The sequence below is a fragment of the Leptodactylus fuscus genome, chromosome 10 (assembly GCF_031893055.1).
Source record: "Leptodactylus fuscus isolate aLepFus1 chromosome 10, aLepFus1.hap2, whole genome shotgun sequence".
Classification (NCBI taxonomy): Eukaryota; Metazoa; Chordata; class Amphibia; order Anura; family Leptodactylidae; genus Leptodactylus; species Leptodactylus fuscus.
In genome coordinates, this window is record NC_134274.1 from 6,216,670 (window position 1) to 6,236,781 (window position 20,112).

The 20,112-nt window shown below is 41.7% G+C and overlaps 1 protein-coding gene across 2 annotated transcripts; it reads left to right on the top strand.

Annotated features, from left to right (window-relative positions):
- The first annotated feature begins 1,515 nt into the window (after positions 1–1,515).
- FOXJ2 (forkhead box J2) lies at positions 1,516–16,981 on the top strand. 2 transcript variants are annotated; one of them, XM_075257628.1, is made up of 11 exons: positions 1,516–1,678; positions 8,893–9,211; positions 9,336–9,410; positions 9,697–9,777; positions 10,072–10,203; positions 11,664–11,802; positions 12,037–12,246; positions 12,329–12,430; positions 13,154–13,378; positions 13,610–13,720; positions 14,018–16,981. In XM_075257628.1, exons 2-11 carry the CDS (start codon positions 8,900–8,902, stop codon positions 14,122–14,124), a joined length of 1,494 nt encoding a protein of 497 aa, XP_075113729.1. In that variant the 5' UTR covers positions 1,516–1,678; positions 8,893–8,899; the 3' UTR covers positions 14,125–16,981. The 2 variants fall into 2 exon arrangements, with proteins under 2 accessions (XP_075113729.1, XP_075113730.1); XM_075257629.1 differs by having other exon boundaries at positions 1,555–1,678; positions 11,664–11,793.
- Positions 16,982–20,112: the final 3,131 nt, after the last annotated feature.

Consider the following 20,112-nt stretch of genomic DNA (forward strand, 5'->3'; position numbering starts at 1 on the left):
TCTGACAAAACTGCTATAAACTGAACATAGTTAGAGCAGAGTTTATTATGTAGCAGAATTTAGGATAGCTTTGTCGGGTGTAGCAGAGCAGGGTTTGCTATTTTGCGCTATTTATAGTGGGTTTGCTATAGAATAGAATATCATTTTATTTATGGCAGGACTGTCAGTGCAAAACAACAAACCCCACTCTGCACAATTTATGGCAGGTTTGTCATATGTAGCAGAGTGGGGTTTGTTATGTGCAACTTATGGTAGGTTTGTCGGTTGCAGCAAAGTAACAAACCCCACTCTGCCGCAACAGGCAAGCCTAACATAAATTGCACATAACACACCACACTATGATATATCTAACTTAAGGTAGGTTTAGCATATGCAGCAGAGTGGGGTTTGTCACTTTGCACAATTTATGGTATAATGTCAGATGCAGCAACAAAACAAACCCCACTCTGCTACATATGACAAACCTGCCATAAATTGTGCAAAGTAACAAACCCCACTCTGCTGCAACAGGCAAGCCTAACATAAGTTGCACAAAACACACAACACTATGATACATCTAACTTAAGGTAGGTTTATCAGAGTGGGGTTTGTTACTTTGCACAATTTATGGTATTTTGTCAGATGCAGCAACAAAACAAACCCCACTCTACTACATCTGACAAACCTGCTATAAATGGTACATAACAAACCCCACTGTGCTGCATTTGATAAAACAAAATAACATCCACAATAAACAGATGTAGCAGAGGGGAGTTTGTTAATTTGCCCCATTTAGGGCAGGTTTGTCCGATGTAGCAGAGGGGAGTTTGTTAATTAGCCCAATTCATGACAGGTTTGTCTGATGTAGCAGAGGGGAGTTTGTTAATTAGCCCAATTCATGACAGGTTTGTCCGATGTAGCAGAGAGGAGTTTGTTCATTTGCCCCATTCATGACAGGTTTGTCCGATGTAGCAGAGGGGAGTTTGTTAATTTTCCCCATTTATGGCAGGTTTGTCCGATGCAGCAGAGAGGAGTTTGTTCATTTGCCCCATTTATGGCAGGTTTGTCCGATGCAGCAGAGAGGAGTTTGTTCATTTGCCCCATTTATGGCAGGTTTGTCCGATGCAGTTTAACTAACTTTGTCCACTCCCCAATCTAAGAAACATTAATCGGATGCAGCAGAGCTGGTTTGTCATTTGCCACAATTTTATTAAAGGGGTTGTCAAGTGCAGCAGAGCCGAGTTTGTTACTTATCGTGTTATCTGTGTTTTACATAGGACTGCAAGTATTGTTCATTATATTTATCCATCACAGAGCACAAAAGAAAGCGTTCAATGACAAACCCAGCTCTGCTACTCAGTATCGGCCACACTCCATGTGATATAATTGATACTTTGGTGCTGGTATTGCTGTGCACTTGGCTTTCTTCCTGCTGCTTCCCCTCCCCTCTCCCCTCCCTTCTCCTCCCTTCCTCCCTCCTTTTCGCCTTCCCCTCCTTTTTCAGACTTATGGCCCGGAAGAAAACCCAACCCTGCAGGAAGCAGAAAGTCCTCCTCTATCTGTCTGGATCCCCCACCCCCTCCATCAGAAATCTGCCTCTCCCCCCTCCCCAGCCTGTGCAGAGGAGAGGGGGCGACCCCCCAAGAAGAGACCAAGAGAGGAGGCGCAAAGTGCCAGAGACAACAGGAGGGGAACCAGGGTGAGGAGGGGGCAAAGGGGAGTCGCAGAGACAGAAGTGACAGCTCCAGACAGATGTGTTCACATGCGGATAATTATAGACACACGTACATATATCAACACGCCAGGGCAGGTACACGCTACAGTGACAGCTCCTGACACTCACGCCTGCCTGTGTCAATGTGTGTACACTGACAGCCGCACTCAGTGACAGCCACTAACACACAGCACTACAGGTACAAGGACGACTGACGGGGGGGAGGGGGCGTCTGATGGGTCTGGCACTGACGGCAAAACGGACAGACTCTAGAAACCTGGCCAAGAAAAGATGAATGTCTGTAGTCTGGCACAGGCAGACACCGGCAGGCGGAAAATGTGGCAGCGGGTACCGGCAGACAATGAGAAAAAGGGAGCAGGCGGGCAGACTGGCATCAAAACTGCAAGTGGGCGATAACAGGAGTAGACGGGGGTGGTAGCGGTACCGAAATGTGTAGGTGTGAATGACAATGTGACTAAGGAAGAGAGAATGGTGTCGCGGGCAAGCAAATAAGCAAAGGATGGAAACATGGGGCAAGTAAGCAGAGGATGGTAACGTGGGGCAAGCAAGTAAGCAAAGGATGGAAACATGGGGCAAGTAAGCAGAGGATGGTAACGTGGGGCAAGCAAGTAAGCAGAGGATGGTGACGTGGGGCAAGTAAGAAGAGGATAGAAACATGGGGCAAGCAAGTAAGAAGAGGATGGAAACATGGGGCAAGCAAGTAAGCAGAGGATGGAAACAGTGGGCAAGCAAGTAAGCAGAGGGGGGAAAAGTGGGGCAAGTAAGAAAGGGATGGAAACATGGGGCAAGCAAGTAAGCAGAGAATGGAAATATGGGGCAAGCAAGCAGAGGATGGTAACGTGGGGCAAGCAAGTAAGATGAGGATTTTAACTTGGGGTAAGCAAGTAAGCAGAGGATGGTAATGTGGGGCAAGCAAGTAAGAAGAGGATGGTAATGTGGGGCAATCAAGTAAGCAGGGGATGGTAACATGGGGCAATCAAGTAAGCAGGGGATGGTAACATGGGGCAAGCAAGTAAGCAGAGGATGGTAATGTGGGGCAAGCAAGCAGAGGATGGTAACGTGGGGCAAGCAAGTAAGCAGAGGATGGTAACGTGGTGCACATAAGTAAGCAGAGGATGGTAACGTGGTGCACATAAGTAAGCAGAGGATGGTAACATGGGGAAAGCAATCAAGGGATGGAAACACGGGGCAAACAAGTAAGAAGAGGATAGAAACATTGGGAAAGCAAGAAAGCAGAGGTTGAAACGTTGGGCAAGTAAGTAAGCAGAGGATGGTAACGTGGGGCAAAGTAAGATTGGCAAGCAGAGACTGAAGAGGTGGGGAAGTTGGGAAAACTGTATTTAATGGGGCAGAGAAGCAGGAGAGTTCTTGCATGGAAGTAAGCACGCTGGGTTTAATGTGGCAGGCTGGCAAGTAAGCAAGCAGGCAGTTGGTAGGAGGCAGGGGAAGTGTTGCATCTATTGTAGTGGAAAGCAGGCAAATGGGCCATGGATTAATAAGACTCACAGACAAGCAGGTAGGAAATTGCTGGTATGAGACAGGCACAAGAATATTTGCTTGTATAGTGGAACCAACATGCACCAAGGAAGAAGACAGGCAGACTACATTTAATGGGCAAGCAGGCAAATAAGTGCATGTAATGTAGGGTAGGCAGGGGCTAGGAAAGCAAAACTGTGGGGCAAAAGGGCTGAAAGCTCTGATATGGTGTGGTGACCAAGGGGTAGCAACAGGAAAGCAGAGAGACTGTGCAGCCAGCAGTGACAGTGTGCGACAGAGCGGACAGCAGCTTATACAAGGAAACGAGACAACTAGATGCAAAGTGACAACACAAGGATGGCCTAAAGCCTAGATACAACGTGACAGCTTACTGACAGGCGGATAGATACAACGTGACAGCTTACTGACAGGCGGATAGATACAATGTGACAACAGACAGGTGGCTAGATACAATGTGACAACAGACAGGAGGCTAGATACAATGTGACAACAGACAGGAGGCTAGATACAATGTGACAACAGACAGGTGGTTAGATACAATGTGACAACAGACAGGTGGCTAGATACAATGTGACAACAGACAGGAGGCTAGATACAATGTGACAACAGACAGGTGGCTAGATACAATGTGACAACAGACAGGTGGCTAGATACAATGTGACAACAGACAGGTGGCTAAATATAATGTAACCGCAGACAGGTGGCTAGATACAATGTGACAACAGACAGGTGGCTAGATACAATGTGACAACAGACAGGTGGCTAGATACAATGTGACAACAGACAGGTGGCTAGATACAATGTGACAACAGACAGGTGGCTAGATACAATGTGACAACAGACAGGTGGCTAGATACAATGTGACAACAGACAGGTGGCTAGATACAATGTGACAACAGACAGGTGGCTAGATACAATGTGACAACAGACAGGTGGCTAGATACAATGTGACAACAGACAGGAGGCTAGATACAATGTGACAACAGACAGGTGGCTAGATACAATGTGACAACAGACAGGAGGCTAGATACAATGTGACAACAGACAGGTGACTAGATACAATGTGACAACAGACAGGAGGCTAGATACAATGTGACAACAGACAGGTGGCTAGATACAATGTGACAACAGACAGGAGGCTAGATACAATGTGACAACAGACAGGTGGCTAGATACAATGTGACAACAGACAGGAGGCTAGATACAATGTGACAACAGACAGGTGGCTAGATACAATGTGACAACAGACAGGTGGCTAGATACAATGTGACAACAGAGAGGTGGCTAGATACAATGTGACAACAGACAGGTGGCTAGATACAATGTGACAACAGACAGGTGGCTAGATACAATGTGACAACAGACAGGTGGCTAGATACAATGTGACAACAGACAGGTGGCTAGATACAATGTGACAACAGACAGGTGGCTAGATACAATGTGACAACAGACAGGTGGCTAAATATAATGTAACAGCAGACAGGTGGCTAGATACAATGTGACAACATACAAGCTGATAAATACAAGACTACCTGCAGACAGTCAAATGGGTAGGAACAAACAAGATGATGTCAAACAGATGGACAAATGCATAGATACTACATGACTACACACAAAGACGTCAGTACAATTTCACAACATACATGTAGATACAATGTGACAACACGCAGATATCTAAATTCAAACATGACAACAGATTGTTAGATGCCGCCTGACCACAGACAGAAGCAGTGTGACTACACACAGATGGTTAGCTACAACATGACAACATACTGTATGTGTACTGTAATACCAGGTGCTTATATATGTGAAAATACAATATGTGACTGATAGAAGTAAATTGCTAGATACAATGTACAGATGGACACGCACGTAGATACAATGTGAGAAGGAAGGAGAACTACATAGAAATGGAAAGAGGGCTAGCTACAATGTGTTAACGCAAATATAGACTTGAGCGTAGATACATGACAACACACCAGAAGATAGAGGCATAATACAGTGTGACAACACTCAGACTGACCTATACACAGAGTGTAAAACACACAGATGGCAGGTGACTAGAAAAAAACAACACAAAACGATAGGCAACAGCATACTGTGACAACACACATAGATATGCCTAGATACAATGAGACAACACAAAGACATATTCCTAGATACAATGAGACAACACACATTCTTAGAAACAATGTGACAACACACAGATGGACATATGCCTAGATATACTGTCACAATAAACAGAAGGATATGTCTAGATTTTATGTGACAACACAAAGATACTTAGAAACAATATAACAACATACAGAAATGCCTACATACAATGTGACAAAACAAAGATGGGCATACACCGAGATATACTGTTACAACTCACAGACAGACAGACAGATTACTACACACTATACAATGTTGCAGGTGCAGACTGTTGTGTTTTGTGTTGACATAACTAATATACTGTACGTTGTTACTGCCACAGCGGTGTTATTTGTTATAAAAGTTTCCCTTTTATAACAAATAACACCGCTGTGGCAGTAACAACGTACAGTATATTAGCTACATTTTGTCTATACAGGGCAGGTGGATCTTTGTACAACACAGATGATAAAGTTCTCTCTACCTGCAGTCACCATTAGGGGGAGCTTGAAGCAGTTGTGCCATTATGGACACTTATGCCCTATTCATAAAACAGGAGATAAGCGTCTGATCGAGTCTCCCAGTGATCAAGAGGATGGGGGATCAAAAATAAATATAGCACAAGTGGACTTGTATGACCAGCGCTCCATTTACATCTATGGGGCTTCCAAGACTGTAATCTCCAGGAGCGCCCAAGGCCCATAGAAGTGAATGGAGCACTGGTCCAAGTAAGTGATTGAACCTTCCTCCTGGATACTGGGGGGGCGCCAACCTGACCCTCAGCGATCAAACACTTATCCCTTGTTCAGTGGATAGAAGATACGTGTCCATATCAGCACAACCCCATTAAGTGCTTAAAACATATGTTTATTCTTGTACATAGGAGCAGTATTATAGTAGTTATATTCTTGTACATAGGAGCAGTATTATAGTAGTTATATTCTTGTACATAGGAGGTAGTATTATAGTAGTTATATTCTTGTACATAGGAGGTAGTATTATAGTAGTTATATTCTTGTACATAGGAGTAGTATTATAGTAGTTATATTCTTGTACATAGGAGTGGTATTATAGTAGTTATATTCTTGTACATAGGAGGTAGTATTATAGTAGTTATATTCTTGTACATAGGAGGTAGTATTATAGTAGTTATATTCTTGTACATAGGAGTAGTATTATAGTAGTTATATTCTTGTACATAGGAGCAGTAGTATTATAGTAGTTATATTCTTGTACATAGGAGGTAGTATTATAGTAGTTATATTCTTGTACATAGGAGGTAGTATTATAGTAGTTATATTCTTGTACATAGGAGTAGTATTATAGTAGTTATATTCTTGTACATAGGAGTAGTATTATAGTAGTTATATTCTTGTACATAGTAGCAGTATTATAGTAGTTATATTCTTGTACATAGGAGCAGTATTATAGTAGTTATATTCTTGTACATAGGAGCAGTATTATAGTAGTTATATTCTTGTACATAGGAGGTAGTATTATAGTAGTTATATTATTGTACATAGGAGGTAGTATTATAGTAGTTATATTCTTGTACATAGGAGCAGTATTATAGTAGTTATATTCTTGTACATAGGAGGTAGTATTATAGTAGTTATATTCTTGTACATAGGAGTACTATTATAATAGTTATATTCTTGTACATAGGAGTAGTATTATAGTAGTTATATTCTTGTACATAGGGGGTAGTATTATAGTAGTTATATTCTTGTACATAGGAGCAGTATTATAGTAGTTATATTCTTGTACATAGGAGGTAGTATTATAGTAGTTATATTCTTGTACATAGGAGCAGTATTATAGTAGTTATATTCTTGTACATAGGAGTAGTATTATAGTAGTTATATTCTTGTACATAGGAGGTAGTATTATAGTAGTTATATTCTTGTACATAGGAGGTAGTATTATAGTAGTTATATTATTGTACATAGGAGGTAGTATTATAGTAGTTATATTCTTGTACATAGGAGCAGTATTATAGTAGTTATATTCTTGTACATAGGAGTAGTATTATAGTAGTTATATTCTTGTACATAGGAGCAGTATTATAGTAGTTATATTCTTGTACATAGGAGTAGTATTATAGTAGTTATATTCTTGTACATAGGAGTAGTATTATAGTAGTTATATTCTTGTACATAGGAGTAGTATTATAGTAGCTATATTTTTGTACATAGGAGCAGTATTATAGTAGTTTTATTCTTGTACATAGGAGCAGTATTATAGTAGTTTTATTCTTGTAATATATGAGCAGTATTATAGTAGTTTTATTCTTGTACATAGGAGCAGTATTATAGTAGTTTTATTCTTGTAATATACGAGCAGTATTATAGTAGTTATATTCTTGTACATAGGGGGCAGTATTATAGTAGTTATATTCTTGTACATAGGAGCAGTATTATAGTAGTTATATTCTTGTACATAGGAGCAGTATTATAGTAGTTATATTCTTGTACATAGGAGTAGTATTATAGTAGTTATATTCTTGTACATAGGAGCAGTATTATAGTAGTTATATTCTTGTACATAGGAGTAGTATTATAGTAGTTATATTCGTGTACATAGGGGTACTATTATAGTAGTTATATTCGTGTACATAGGAGGTAGTATTATAGTAGTTATATTCTTGTACATAGGAGCAGTATTATAGTAGTTATATTCTTGTACATAGGAGTAGTATTATAGTAGTTATATTCTTGTACATAGGAGCAGTATTATAGTAGTTATATTCTTGTACATAGGAGTAGTATTATAGTAGTTATATTCTTGTACATAGGAGTAGTATTATAGTAGTTATATTCTTGTACATAGTAGCAGTATTATAGTAGTTATATTCTTGTACATAGGAGCAGTATTATAGTAGTTATATTCTTGTACATAGGAGTAGTATTATAGTAGTTATATACTTGTACATAGGAGTAGTATTATAGTAGTTATATTCTTGTACATAGGAGTAGTATTATAGTAGTTATATTCTTGTACATAGCAGGCAGTATTATAGTAGTTATATTCTTGTACATAGGAGTAGTATTATAGTAGTTATATTCTTGTACATAGGAGCAGTATTATAGTAGTTATATTCTTGTACATAGGAGGTAGTATTATAGTAGTTATATTCTTGTACATAGGAGTAGTATTATAGTAGTTATATTCTTGTACATAGCAGGCAGTATTATAGTAGTTATATTCTTGTACATAGGAGGTAGTATTATAGTAGTTATATTCTTGTACATAGGAGTAGTATTATAGTAGTTATATTCTTGTACATAGCAGGCAGTATTATAGTAGTTATATTCTTGTACATAGGAGCAGTATTATAGTAGTTATATTCTTGTACATAGTGGCAGTATTATAGTAGTTATATTCTTGTACATATTCTTGCTTACTGTAACGTTACTATACCCTCACATGCCTGTAGACAGATATCTTTATATATCACACACATATTCCTACCCTTGTCATTTTCACACTGACACCTTTCCAGTAATATTTGAGTACGAAAATTGCTGACCTGCTCTTTTCATCCTCAGCCTCAAGATGGCGTCAGACCTGGGAAGTAGCCTGACCTCTATAGACTGGCTCCCGCAGCTGACCATCCAGGCTGCTATGAAGGGGTCCCAGCAGGGCAGTGGAGGAAGAAAAGGACCTGGCTCTCCCACTGACCCCAATGCCATGTTAACTAAGGAGGAGGCAGCGGCACATCGTGATGGGAAACCCCCGTATAGTTATGCCAATCTCATCCAGTATGCAATAAACTCTGCACCTGCCAGGCGTATGACCCTGAGCGAGATCTACCGCTGGATCTGTGACAACTTCCCATATTACCGCAATGCTGGTGTAGGATGGAAGGTAACTATAGACTCTGTATATAAATCCTAGAAAGTGCTCATTTATATTAGGCAGGCAGGTGACATATATACATATACACTGTATGATACTATTTTCTTACATTGTTACTATTCCATTTTTGCAGAACTCGATCCGCCATAACCTGTCACTAAATAAATGTTTCAGGAAAGTGCCGCGTCCGAGAGATGACCCAGGAAAGGTGAGCTAGAAAGATATATGTATATATCAGTACTTGCAGGGCTGGAGACAGACGACCTGCTATATAACACAACAGTATTTGCCTTGGCAGCAGCTACCTGGCATTGGGTAGTAAAGTAACTAACTGGAATACCCCTTTGCTTACTGTTCGCCAATATTCCCAGTATAACCCAGTATATGATGATATAATGTATAGGTATAACCATAAATTTACTTGGGTGATGGTGAGGGGTAACAAAGATACTAGGATTGAATAACCAATTTCAGTTTTGGCATCTAATTTCCAGGGATCGTACTGGATGATTGACAGCTGCCCCAAAGAAGACGTAGCCCTCCCCCGCAGGAAACGTCCGCACCCCGACGATGAGGTAACTAAAACCGGAATCACTTAATATGATAGGTCATTGATATAAGACGCCTGGTACCCCCACCAGTCCCCTGTTAGAGGGAGACGAAATACCAACGTATAAGTATCATATTGTACAGGGATAGCCGACATGCCAATAAAGTGAAAATTCAAGAGTCACCGCCATTTATGGCAGCCTGTACAGCCCAGTATAGTATAGTGTTAATGACCAATATAATAAGGCTGGATTGTTAATGATTTACATTATAATGTGGTCAGCGAGAAAGTAATACCGTGCAATGATCTCTATTTACAGCTCTCCCAGGATTCCCCCGAACCCGAGGTCAATAAAAGTCCCCTGAGCTCCACCAGTGATGTGTCCTTATCTACAGAGAACACCCAAGGACATCACATGGAGAACAACGCAACGCTCCCCAGCTACAGCCAGGTATACAATGCCCACGATGTACAAGAATATAACTACTATAATACTACTCCTATGTACAAGAATATAACTACTATAATACTACCTCCTATGTACAAGAATATAACTACTATAATACTGCTCCTATGTACAAGAATATAACTACTATAATACTACTCCTATGTACAAGAATATAACTACTATAATACTACTCCTATGTACAAGAATATAACTACTATAATACTACTCCTATGTACAAGAATATAACTACTATAATACTGCTCCTATGTACAAGAATATAACTACTATAATACTGCTCCTATGTACAAGAATATAACTACTATAATACTGCTCCTATGTACAAGAATATAACTACTATAATACTACTCCTATGTACAAGAATATAACTACTATAATACTACCACCTATATACAAGAATATAACTACTATAATACTACTCCTATGTACAAGAATATAACTACTATAATACTACTCCTATGTACAAGAATATAACTACTATAATACTACTTCTATGTACAAGAATATAACTACTATAATACTACCTCCTATGTACAAGAATATAACTACTATAATACTACTCCTATGTACAAGAATATAACTACTATAATACTGCTCCTATGTACAAGAATATAACTACTATAATACTACTCCTATGTACAAGAATATAACTACTATAATACTGCACCTATGTACAAGAATATAACTACTATAATACTACTACTATGTACAAGAATATAACTACTATAATACTACTCCTATGTACAAGAACATAACTACTATAATACTGCTCCTATGTACAAGAATATAACTACTATAATACTACCTCCTATATACAAGAATATAACTACTATAATACTGCTCCTATGTACAAGAATATAACTACTAGAATACTACTCCTATATACAAGAATATAACTACTATAATACTACTCCTATGTACAAGAATATAACTACTATAATACTACTCCTATGTACAAGAATATAACTACTATAATACTACTCCTATGTACAAGAATATAACTACTAGAATACTACCTCCTGTATACAAGAATATAACTACTATAATACTACTCCTATGTACAAGAATATAACTACTAGAATACTACCTCCTGTATACAAGAATATAACTACTATAATACTACTCCTATGTACAAGAATATAACTACTATAATACTACTCCTATGTACAAGAATATAACTACTATAATACTACTCCTATGTACAAGAATATAACTACTATAATACTACCTCCTATGTACAAGAATATAACTACTATAATACTACCTCCTATGTACAAGAATATAACTACTATAATACTACTCCTATGTACAAGAATATAACTACTATAATACTACTCCTATGTACAAGAATATAACTACTATAATACTACTCCTATGTACAAGAATATAACTACTATAATACTGCCCCCTAATATGATAATATCCCCCCTTTCTTGTGTTTTTAGGCTGCCTCGGCTCATATGCCAACAGACTCAAGGACTTCATCCTACAACAATAGCGACTGCTACAAGTTTTCCTTCTCGGAGATCCCAGACCTCAGCTGTTCCTTCCGCAGCCTATACCGTACTTTGCAGGGTAAACAGGGTGAGGATAGAGGTGGGGTAAAATTTGGGAACCAGGTAACCAGAGAATTGGGTATGGGAGGGCACAGTATCCAGGGACAGCATGTTTTACAGGATTTATACAATATGCAAATGTTTAGACTCTTTAATACGATTTCTTCTGTTTTCGTCCATTCTAATATCTCTGTTTGCTGTCAGTGATTGGTGCATTGTGTAGCAGACCTGTAGATAGTGACGGTCTTCGTCTCTTGTCCAGGGCTCTCGCCGCTCCCCACTGATGTCCAGACGCCATCGTCAAGCTGCTGCATGTACCAGCAGAATTCAGGGGAGTCCTCCTCACTGCACCCCCACAGTGTCCCCAACATGAACAATCCCTCCTCCTCTCACCATCCAAGCCAGCACCAGCAGCCGCCCTACCTACCCTCCCAGCCGATGCCTCGACCCCCCGCACCCGGGATGTCTATGGGTATGTTCTAGCTGTGATGTCTGCCTTCACCAGATCCAATGTCTTGGCCACAGAGCTTACACTTGTCTCTACTTCCCCCTAGGCCACCCCAGTGACTGGTGCTCCAACATAGACTCCTTAAAGGAAAGCTTCAAAATGGTCAGCAATTTGGACTGGTCGACTGTTGACTTATCCCAGTTCTCCGGTAAACCCAAAATTGCCAAAAAGCGGGGATTGGGTTGAGATTTGGGATGCTCATGGGTTCCCCCTATTGGAGAGTTATGGAACTAACATTTGCAGGATGAATTCGTAGATATTGGTTACAAAATTGAAGTTATTACTAACTAGCATCACATTCAAAAATTTTGTTGGCACATTTAGTCTTATAGTCTAGTCACTCCCAGAGCTGCGTTCACAATACCAGCAGTTTTTTAAAGGGGTCTTTTCACCACCTACAACTCTCTGCATCCTTCAATGGGCTTGGCCTCACCGATTCTGGCTCAGTTGGAATTTTGTCTCTAGCCCCCACCGTTCCTGAGCTATGAGCCATGTTAGTTCCAACACACAGTAGGATTTGTCAGGTGGGTGGTCTTGAGCTAGAGCAGACAGTCTAGGACCGCCCACCTGACAATAAATAGCTTAATTAGCATATAGGGTACTGAATTTAACTACTATGATTGCTCAGGAACGGGGGGGGGGGGGGGCTAGAGAAAAAATTCCATGTGTGTCGGAAACCACTAGAGGGGCAACTTTTGGAGGTGACAGCCCTACGCCCTGATGAATATAGTCAATAGGTGGTCAAGGTGTGAGTCAATGCAGCTTTGGTTATGACTAGAGTATAAAAAGAGTCTAACTAAGGACTATGGAGAGGATAGCAGTCACTGACCTTTATAAGGGACCTCTAATAATGGCTGTCTCCTCTCGCCAGACCTCATGGAGAGTCTCCGTCAGGCGGAGCTGAAGAACTGGAGCCTGGATCAGCATCACATCGCCAGCCTGTGCGATTCCTTAAGTCATCTGCTAAGTCACACCGGACTCCTGCCGCCCACCTCCTCACACGGACAAGCGGCGTCCTGCCAGGCCCAGTGCATGCCCCCTACCACCAGCAGCGCCTGTGCACTCCAGGGAGCAAAGCCGGGCCATACCATGGCAGGTAGGAATGGGGGGAGACTGCAGTAAGATATCGGTTTAAGCAACAAAGTGACTACCCACCGGCACCCACAATCACGTAGGGGGAGCCAATGGGGTGCCGGAGGGAGGACCGTGATATTGATGGTCTATTGTTATATATTAGATTGGCAGGGTTCTGAGTTCCGGCGCCCCCACCGATCGGCAGACTGTAATAATGCTTACTTCTTATATTTTTGTTTCTTTTTGTTTCCAGTCACCTCCTATGGGCAGAACCAGCAGCCTCCGGTCTCCTGTGGTCACAATTTCACTGCACCCCCTGGGTATCCTATTCAGACCCAGGCCCCCCCAACATATAGCCAGCAAGGTAAGAGTTGTCTCTTGGTGTCTGAGTTAGTCAGATATCCACCTCTCTCTCTCTGCCCCCCATGCTTTATACTGCAGCAGGTAAACTAATAGACAATAAAGCTAAACGGAATGGAAAGATAGAAATCGTGAGCGCCTCCCTTGTTCATGGCTTGTGCCTGGTACTGCAACCCGTGACTTATTCCCTACTAAAGACCATTGTCGTTTCGGCAAACAATATGGTAGCCAGATAGGGTTAGGTAAGAAGGATGGCGGAGAATTTTCCTTTACTTGTTCACCGATCTTTTTCTATCCACAGGTCGCCATTCACAGCGCGCTCTGTATCCGCCTACTCGCCAGGTACTCCGTTATCCGCCCAGCAGCGAAGAAATACAAGACGACTTTGACTGGGACTCTATCGCTTAAAACAGACTGCACAGCATAACCCCTGGCAGAATGCAAAAGAAATATAGGAGAGGGTTAAACCTTCCCTCCTCGTGTATAGATATATATAAATATATAAATGTATATCTTCGCCCGACAATCAGGGCCAATGGGCCCCTCTCACTGGATACGGAGACCCTTCCCGGACTTTTCCATCACTCCCTTGGTGACACTGCGAGTAAACAAAAGACCAGTGAGGACGGCGATTCCCTCTACCCGCCTCCAATCTCCTAGTGCCAAGTCGTTCCGGTGTTACCGTGGGAGAGGGTATTCGCAGCGTCTCTGAGGAGCGGGAGTCTTGGTTGCCAATCTACCCAAGGCCATATTGATTTATTTATAAAGCGTACACCTATTGCACAGCACAAAGTGTTAACAAGGAGTCTGCAGCCATCTTGGACTTAAGACGTTGGTGAGATTTCCTACAGACTTTCCCAGCTTCTGGATAGACCCCCCCTATCCCGAAATCCCAGAAACAGCTGTTGGCAAACCAGCGCGCCTGTCCGTCTTCTTTGTATGGCTACGATTTCACGTTGGATGTCTCTTATGCTTTAACCGTTTTGTTGTGAAGTTCATTACTGTAGTGGTATGTGGCACTTAGAACGAGCGGACCCTACAACGCCGTGCGTGGCTTCATGGTTTGCACACCACAAAAATATGGATTTTTTTTTTTGTATAACTCCTCCCTCCAGCACTTTTTTTTTTCCGTTTGGGGTTGGATTCCAGGGTTGGGGTTCCATCTTGGATCGTTACAGGATTGGCAATGGTTTCTCCCAGGTATACAACTCAAGGTACATTGATCAAGAATGGATCCTACATGTAAACGCAAAGACCAGTGATGAATAGAAGGTGCAAATTTGGAACATCCAAGGCTTGGTGATGAGCACAGTCCACGAGTCAATGGTTATCCTGGTTACTTGTGGGCAAAGTCCACTTGTCCATGTTTATCCCGGTCATGTGGACACAAATCACTAGTCGAAGGTTATGCTGGTATAGGAGAAAAGGCCACTAGTCAATGGTTATCTGGATCATGGATGGGCCAAGTCCACTTGTCAATGATAATCCTGGTAATATGTTTACATAGTTGGCTAGTCTGTGGCTATTCTGGTCTTATGAGGGAACAGTCCACTAATTAAGGGGTATCGATAAGTATCTTGATCCTACGTGGGTACAGTCCACCAGTCAATAGTCATCCTGGTCATTTGTAGGCGAATTCCACTCATCAGGGAGTATTGGGGTCATATGTCAACAAAGACTACTAGTCTATGACTATCCTCTGACTATTCTGATCTTACAAGGGCACAATCTACTAGTCTATGACTATTCTGGTCTTACAAGGGCACAGTCCACTAGTCAAGGGTTATCCTGTACATATGTTGGCAACAACCACTTGACATATGACTAGGAAACTCATTAACAACACAGTCTAGTAGTCTATGACTATCCTCTGACTACTCTGGTCTTACAAGGGCACAGTTTATTAGTCTATGACTATTCTGGTCTTACAAGGGCACAGTCTACTAGTCAAGGGTTATCCTGTTCATATGTGGGCAACATCCACTTGTAAATGAGTTTCCCAGTCAGATGTCAACACAGTCTACTAGTCTATGACTATCCTCTGACTACTCTGGTCTTACAATGGTACAAGTCTATTAGTCAAGGGTTATCCTGGTCATATGTGGGCAGAGTTCACAAATCTTTGATTATCCCGTTCACTAGTCAAGGGATATTCAAGTCCTGGGCGGGCACAGTCTAGTAAAAAGTACCAGCCTATCTGCCATTGGATGGACAGGGACCACCCAATAGCCATTAGACCTTTCTAAAGGTGTGGTCAACCACTATCGTGGTAATGACTACCAGACAGCCACTGTATGCTGAAGGTCACCGTACAAAGGGTCAGCTTTAGGCAGGCCATGGGTTCTTCATATAGGAGCTTTTCAGTAAAAACCAATGCCTTACACAAGGTAGTCAATTACTTGTCGTATATCAGCACACATATAGGTGGGAAAAAAACTTCCAGTTGGTGTCCCGCTCAGGAGAAGTCATATTGGCAGATCAGATATAGCCTGGATCAATGTGCATCACCGCAGAAGAGTAGAGTACCACCAAACATTTTCGAACACGTACCCCAGGTAATGGGTTGAATCCAGCAAAGGTTGAATCACCCAGTAAGTAGACTTGTCCTTGTACAGCGCAGAGCTGGTGGCAGTGACCTCGATGTCCTGGTGGCCACATTGTGCACATAGTGACAGCTGATAAAGTTGTATCTATGACCCATCCATTGCTCTTCTGAGACTTGGTGGGTTTGGGATTGACTGTCTTCACGAAGTCACCGGTTTGCCTATGACTAGTTGTTTGGTGCTCTTCAGTCACGGCTACATATACACTGTCCCAATAGTTCACTACTAGGCTCATCATCAAACCCATCATTGAAACTTTTCCTCCTAATTTTACTCATTTCCAAAGGCAAGACCCCATGACATTACCCCAATCTGGACAAGTCCAATCCATTCACACAGCCTGGGATGATAGAAATTCACCCACAAACTTCATGTTCTTCTTAGAATCGTAGGAGCCTTCACGTCAGTCTTGGCTGGTCAGTGGAGGAGAAAGGAATCAGTAGTCGACGAGTTGCCCCGGGATCATTGAACAAGGCGCCATTCTCTACCCCAGAAGCCATCTTTGTGACTCCCAATTACTTTTCTGTTCAGAATGAGGCTCAATGGACGCTTATTAAACATATCAGCAGAAAGTGACTACGCTTGATGTTATTGCAATGGCTTTAGTGGTGGCAGCTGAACTTGAGGCACAAGGATTGCACACATAGGGGTATAAATGTATGTAATTCGCCATACAAAATACAGATTTACATAAATAATGTACAAAGAAACATATAGAGAGAAAGACATCTGGTTGTGATAGGGCAGCCCGGCAACACAATGCTGCCACGTCACTGTATTAAATACAATATACAATCATGTACACAATACTGTTTATTAAAATATATAGATATATAAATATAAAAATAACTGTATAAAATAAAAAGTTATACGATAGGCCATCAGCCTCAGCCAACACACATTGTATCCCAGTAACAGAAGAGTGATTCCATCCAGCAGGCCCCAACCTATGTAGAATTAAAGGGGTTGTCTAGTTTGAGGTGTACTGCCGAGAATGGCCGCCATCAGGGCCCTGCATGGTGGAACCTGAGATACCAGGAAGCCCCACTCTGAAATTGCAGTACATTGCCCATGTGATGTTATCATTGCAACCCCGTCAACCAGTGATGGATGCGGTTGATGCTGGAGCGGTAAGTATTTCTAGGTTTCATGTTTAAGGACAACTCATGTCTGTGGCTTATTCTCACCTAAAACTTGACAACCCCTTTTAAAGGGGTTTTAAAGGGATCCTAACATACAAATGCTTTTTTTCTGAGCAACAAGTCGGAATAGCCTTAACAAAGGATATTCTTCTCCGCGCCGCCGTTTGCCCAAAATCCCAGTTTTTGTCGGTATGCAAATGAGTTCTCTCGCAGCACTGTGGGCGGGCCCCAGCGCTCAAACAGCACTGGAGGCGTCCCCAATGCTGCGAGAGAACTCTCTCCAGCACCGCCTCCATCTTCGTCAGCAACATCCTCTTCACCCTCTTCTTCCGGCGCAGGTTTCAGACTTCTAGGCCTCGGGCAGCGCAGACTGCGCATGCCCGCAGGCCACGAGAAAATGGCCACTTACACAGTATTGTAAGCGGCCATTTTCTCGTGGCCTGTGGGCATGCGCAATCTGCTCTGCCCGAGGCCTAGAAGTCTGAAACCTGCGCTGGAAGAAGAGGACGTTGCTGACGAAGATGAAGGCGGCGCTGGACAGAGTTCTCTCACAGCATTGGGCACGCCCCCAGTGCTGTTTGAGTGCTGGGGCCCGCCCCCAGTGCTGCGAGAGAACTCATTTGCATACCGACTAAAACGAGATTTCGGGCAGACAGCGGAGCGGTGAAGACAACGAAAGGTAGGAGAATGATAACCTTTCTTAAGGCTATTCCGACGTGTTACTCAGAAAAGAAAGCATTTGTATGATAGGATCCCTTTAAGGAGTCTCCATCAACAATGAAATTGTAGCTGCCCTAAGCCCTGGAAATCGATGGGAAACCAATAGGATCTCCCATCTATTTTAATACAAGTAGTACGTGCTAAAACTAAAAATGGGGCCATCATACTTTGTAGCCACCATCTAAAGCCACCTTCATTGTGGCCTGTGGAATGGAACAGACAACTATTAGGAGGGCCCAAAAATGTTGTACAGAATGGGTTGCTGCTTATTCGGTTTTTCAACATCCCAACCCAAATTCCCAACAGGGTTGCTTTGTGTAAAGTTACAGACTGGATGGAATAACCCTTTAAGGGCATGTTTACATCTGCGGTCTGTTTGGTATCCATTAAGGTACCTGACCTTTTTGTCCGTAGTTTATAATCGGAGCCTGCGAAGCAGATGTGAACATACCCCAAGAGGTCACAAACATTTGATAACTTCAACAAAATACCATATAACAATCGTATGTCAATGCAGCATAACCCAAAACTACACGTCAGTCATCACAACAATCACAGCTATATTACCCTGTATCACACATCACTCTGACACCCTGTTCCACAAACTGATTGTCATTGCTGTCATGGAGGTGTCAACAATCTGTCACCTCAATATCGCCCTGTACATGCATTAATATGCAGCTACATTCTGACCACATCGCACGGTTTCACATCTCTTCATGAAGGTAGCCATTCCAAATAGAATTGTAATAATACACAACACAGTGCATTGCCACTGTCTGGCTTTAGCGTTAATCTACAAACTTGTATATTGTGACGTTAGTATGCTAATGCACAAATCCATTTTTTTCCCTTATATGTCACTCAAGGAGTTAATTTGAGCCATATATAGTGAAATATAGAGTGCTGCTGATGACCAGGGGCAGTGCATGACAAGAATGGGTTAGTGTCGGACCCCATTGCGGTACCTTCATAACATATTATAACCGATTCCTGTAACATAGGAAATCATCCTGGACACTATAACCTGACTTAGTAAAACACAATATAAAGGGATCTTGGTTTTTGCGTTAGAGACAATATTGCACAAAACTGACCTTGTGTAGCGTTTTTCATCCTATAGTAAGATAGACTGTAGATACACAATCTAGTAAGAAATAGTAAGGAGTTCTGATGACAAGCAACTGTGTGTTTAAAGGAAGGATTTGGGTCAAACCCCATTGCGATACCCACACTACATATTACAATTTATTACTTTATCTATAGGAAACCATATTGGACACTACAATCGGACTAAACCACAATTTTGAGCTACAACCAATAATGTATGAAGTTGACCTTGTGAACCCTTTTGGATACCTACCTCATTCAATAACTGCTAGTGCAACATTACAACTTTATTGTAAAGGAGTCCTCAGACTGTCATGATAACTTACCCCTCAAGAGTCATTGGACATATCTGATGACTTGCCGCACCGAATGTCATATACAAAAGTTTTCACTATGTCAGAAAAATCTGCTGCATATGCCAAAGGGCTAGCGTCATACCCCATTGCGGTACCTACTGGTCTGAAAAATAGAAACTTCAAGTATGGTTTGTGTGTGGTCATCTTAATACAGGTATAGTTAACTCTAAAGCATGGAGTTATGACCTTAGACATAATTGTGATCATGGAAGAACCCTGCCACAGGTGGATTAGCACATGCAGACCCCACTGATATGAAATTCCCATCTCATTGTGAAATACACAATGGGATAGACTCACTATTCTTGTCTCTGGGCCAGATTTATCCCAGGGGCTCACACTGCATGATAAATTTGGTGCAATTTTACAAATTTTTGTCTAACTTTACACTGTCTATTGGCTGGCTAACTTTGTACACAATTCTTACACCACACACCATTTCAAGCTTATTTGTGTCCGTGTCAT

Bases quoted from the DNA above. Each gene is read 5' to 3' on its own strand.
- FOXJ2 (XM_075257628.1), top strand. From the start codon at position 8,900: ATGGCGTCAGACCTGGGAAGTAGCCTGACCTCTATAGACTGGCTCCCG. The intron at 10,204-11,663 runs GTATACAATGCC...TTGTGTTTTTAG, and splicing joins CGCTCCCCAGCTACAGCCAG to GCTGCCTCGGCTCATATGCC. The intron at 11,803-12,036 runs GTGAGGATAGAG...TCTCTTGTCCAG, and splicing joins TACTTTGCAGGGTAAACAGG to GGCTCTCGCCGCTCCCCACT.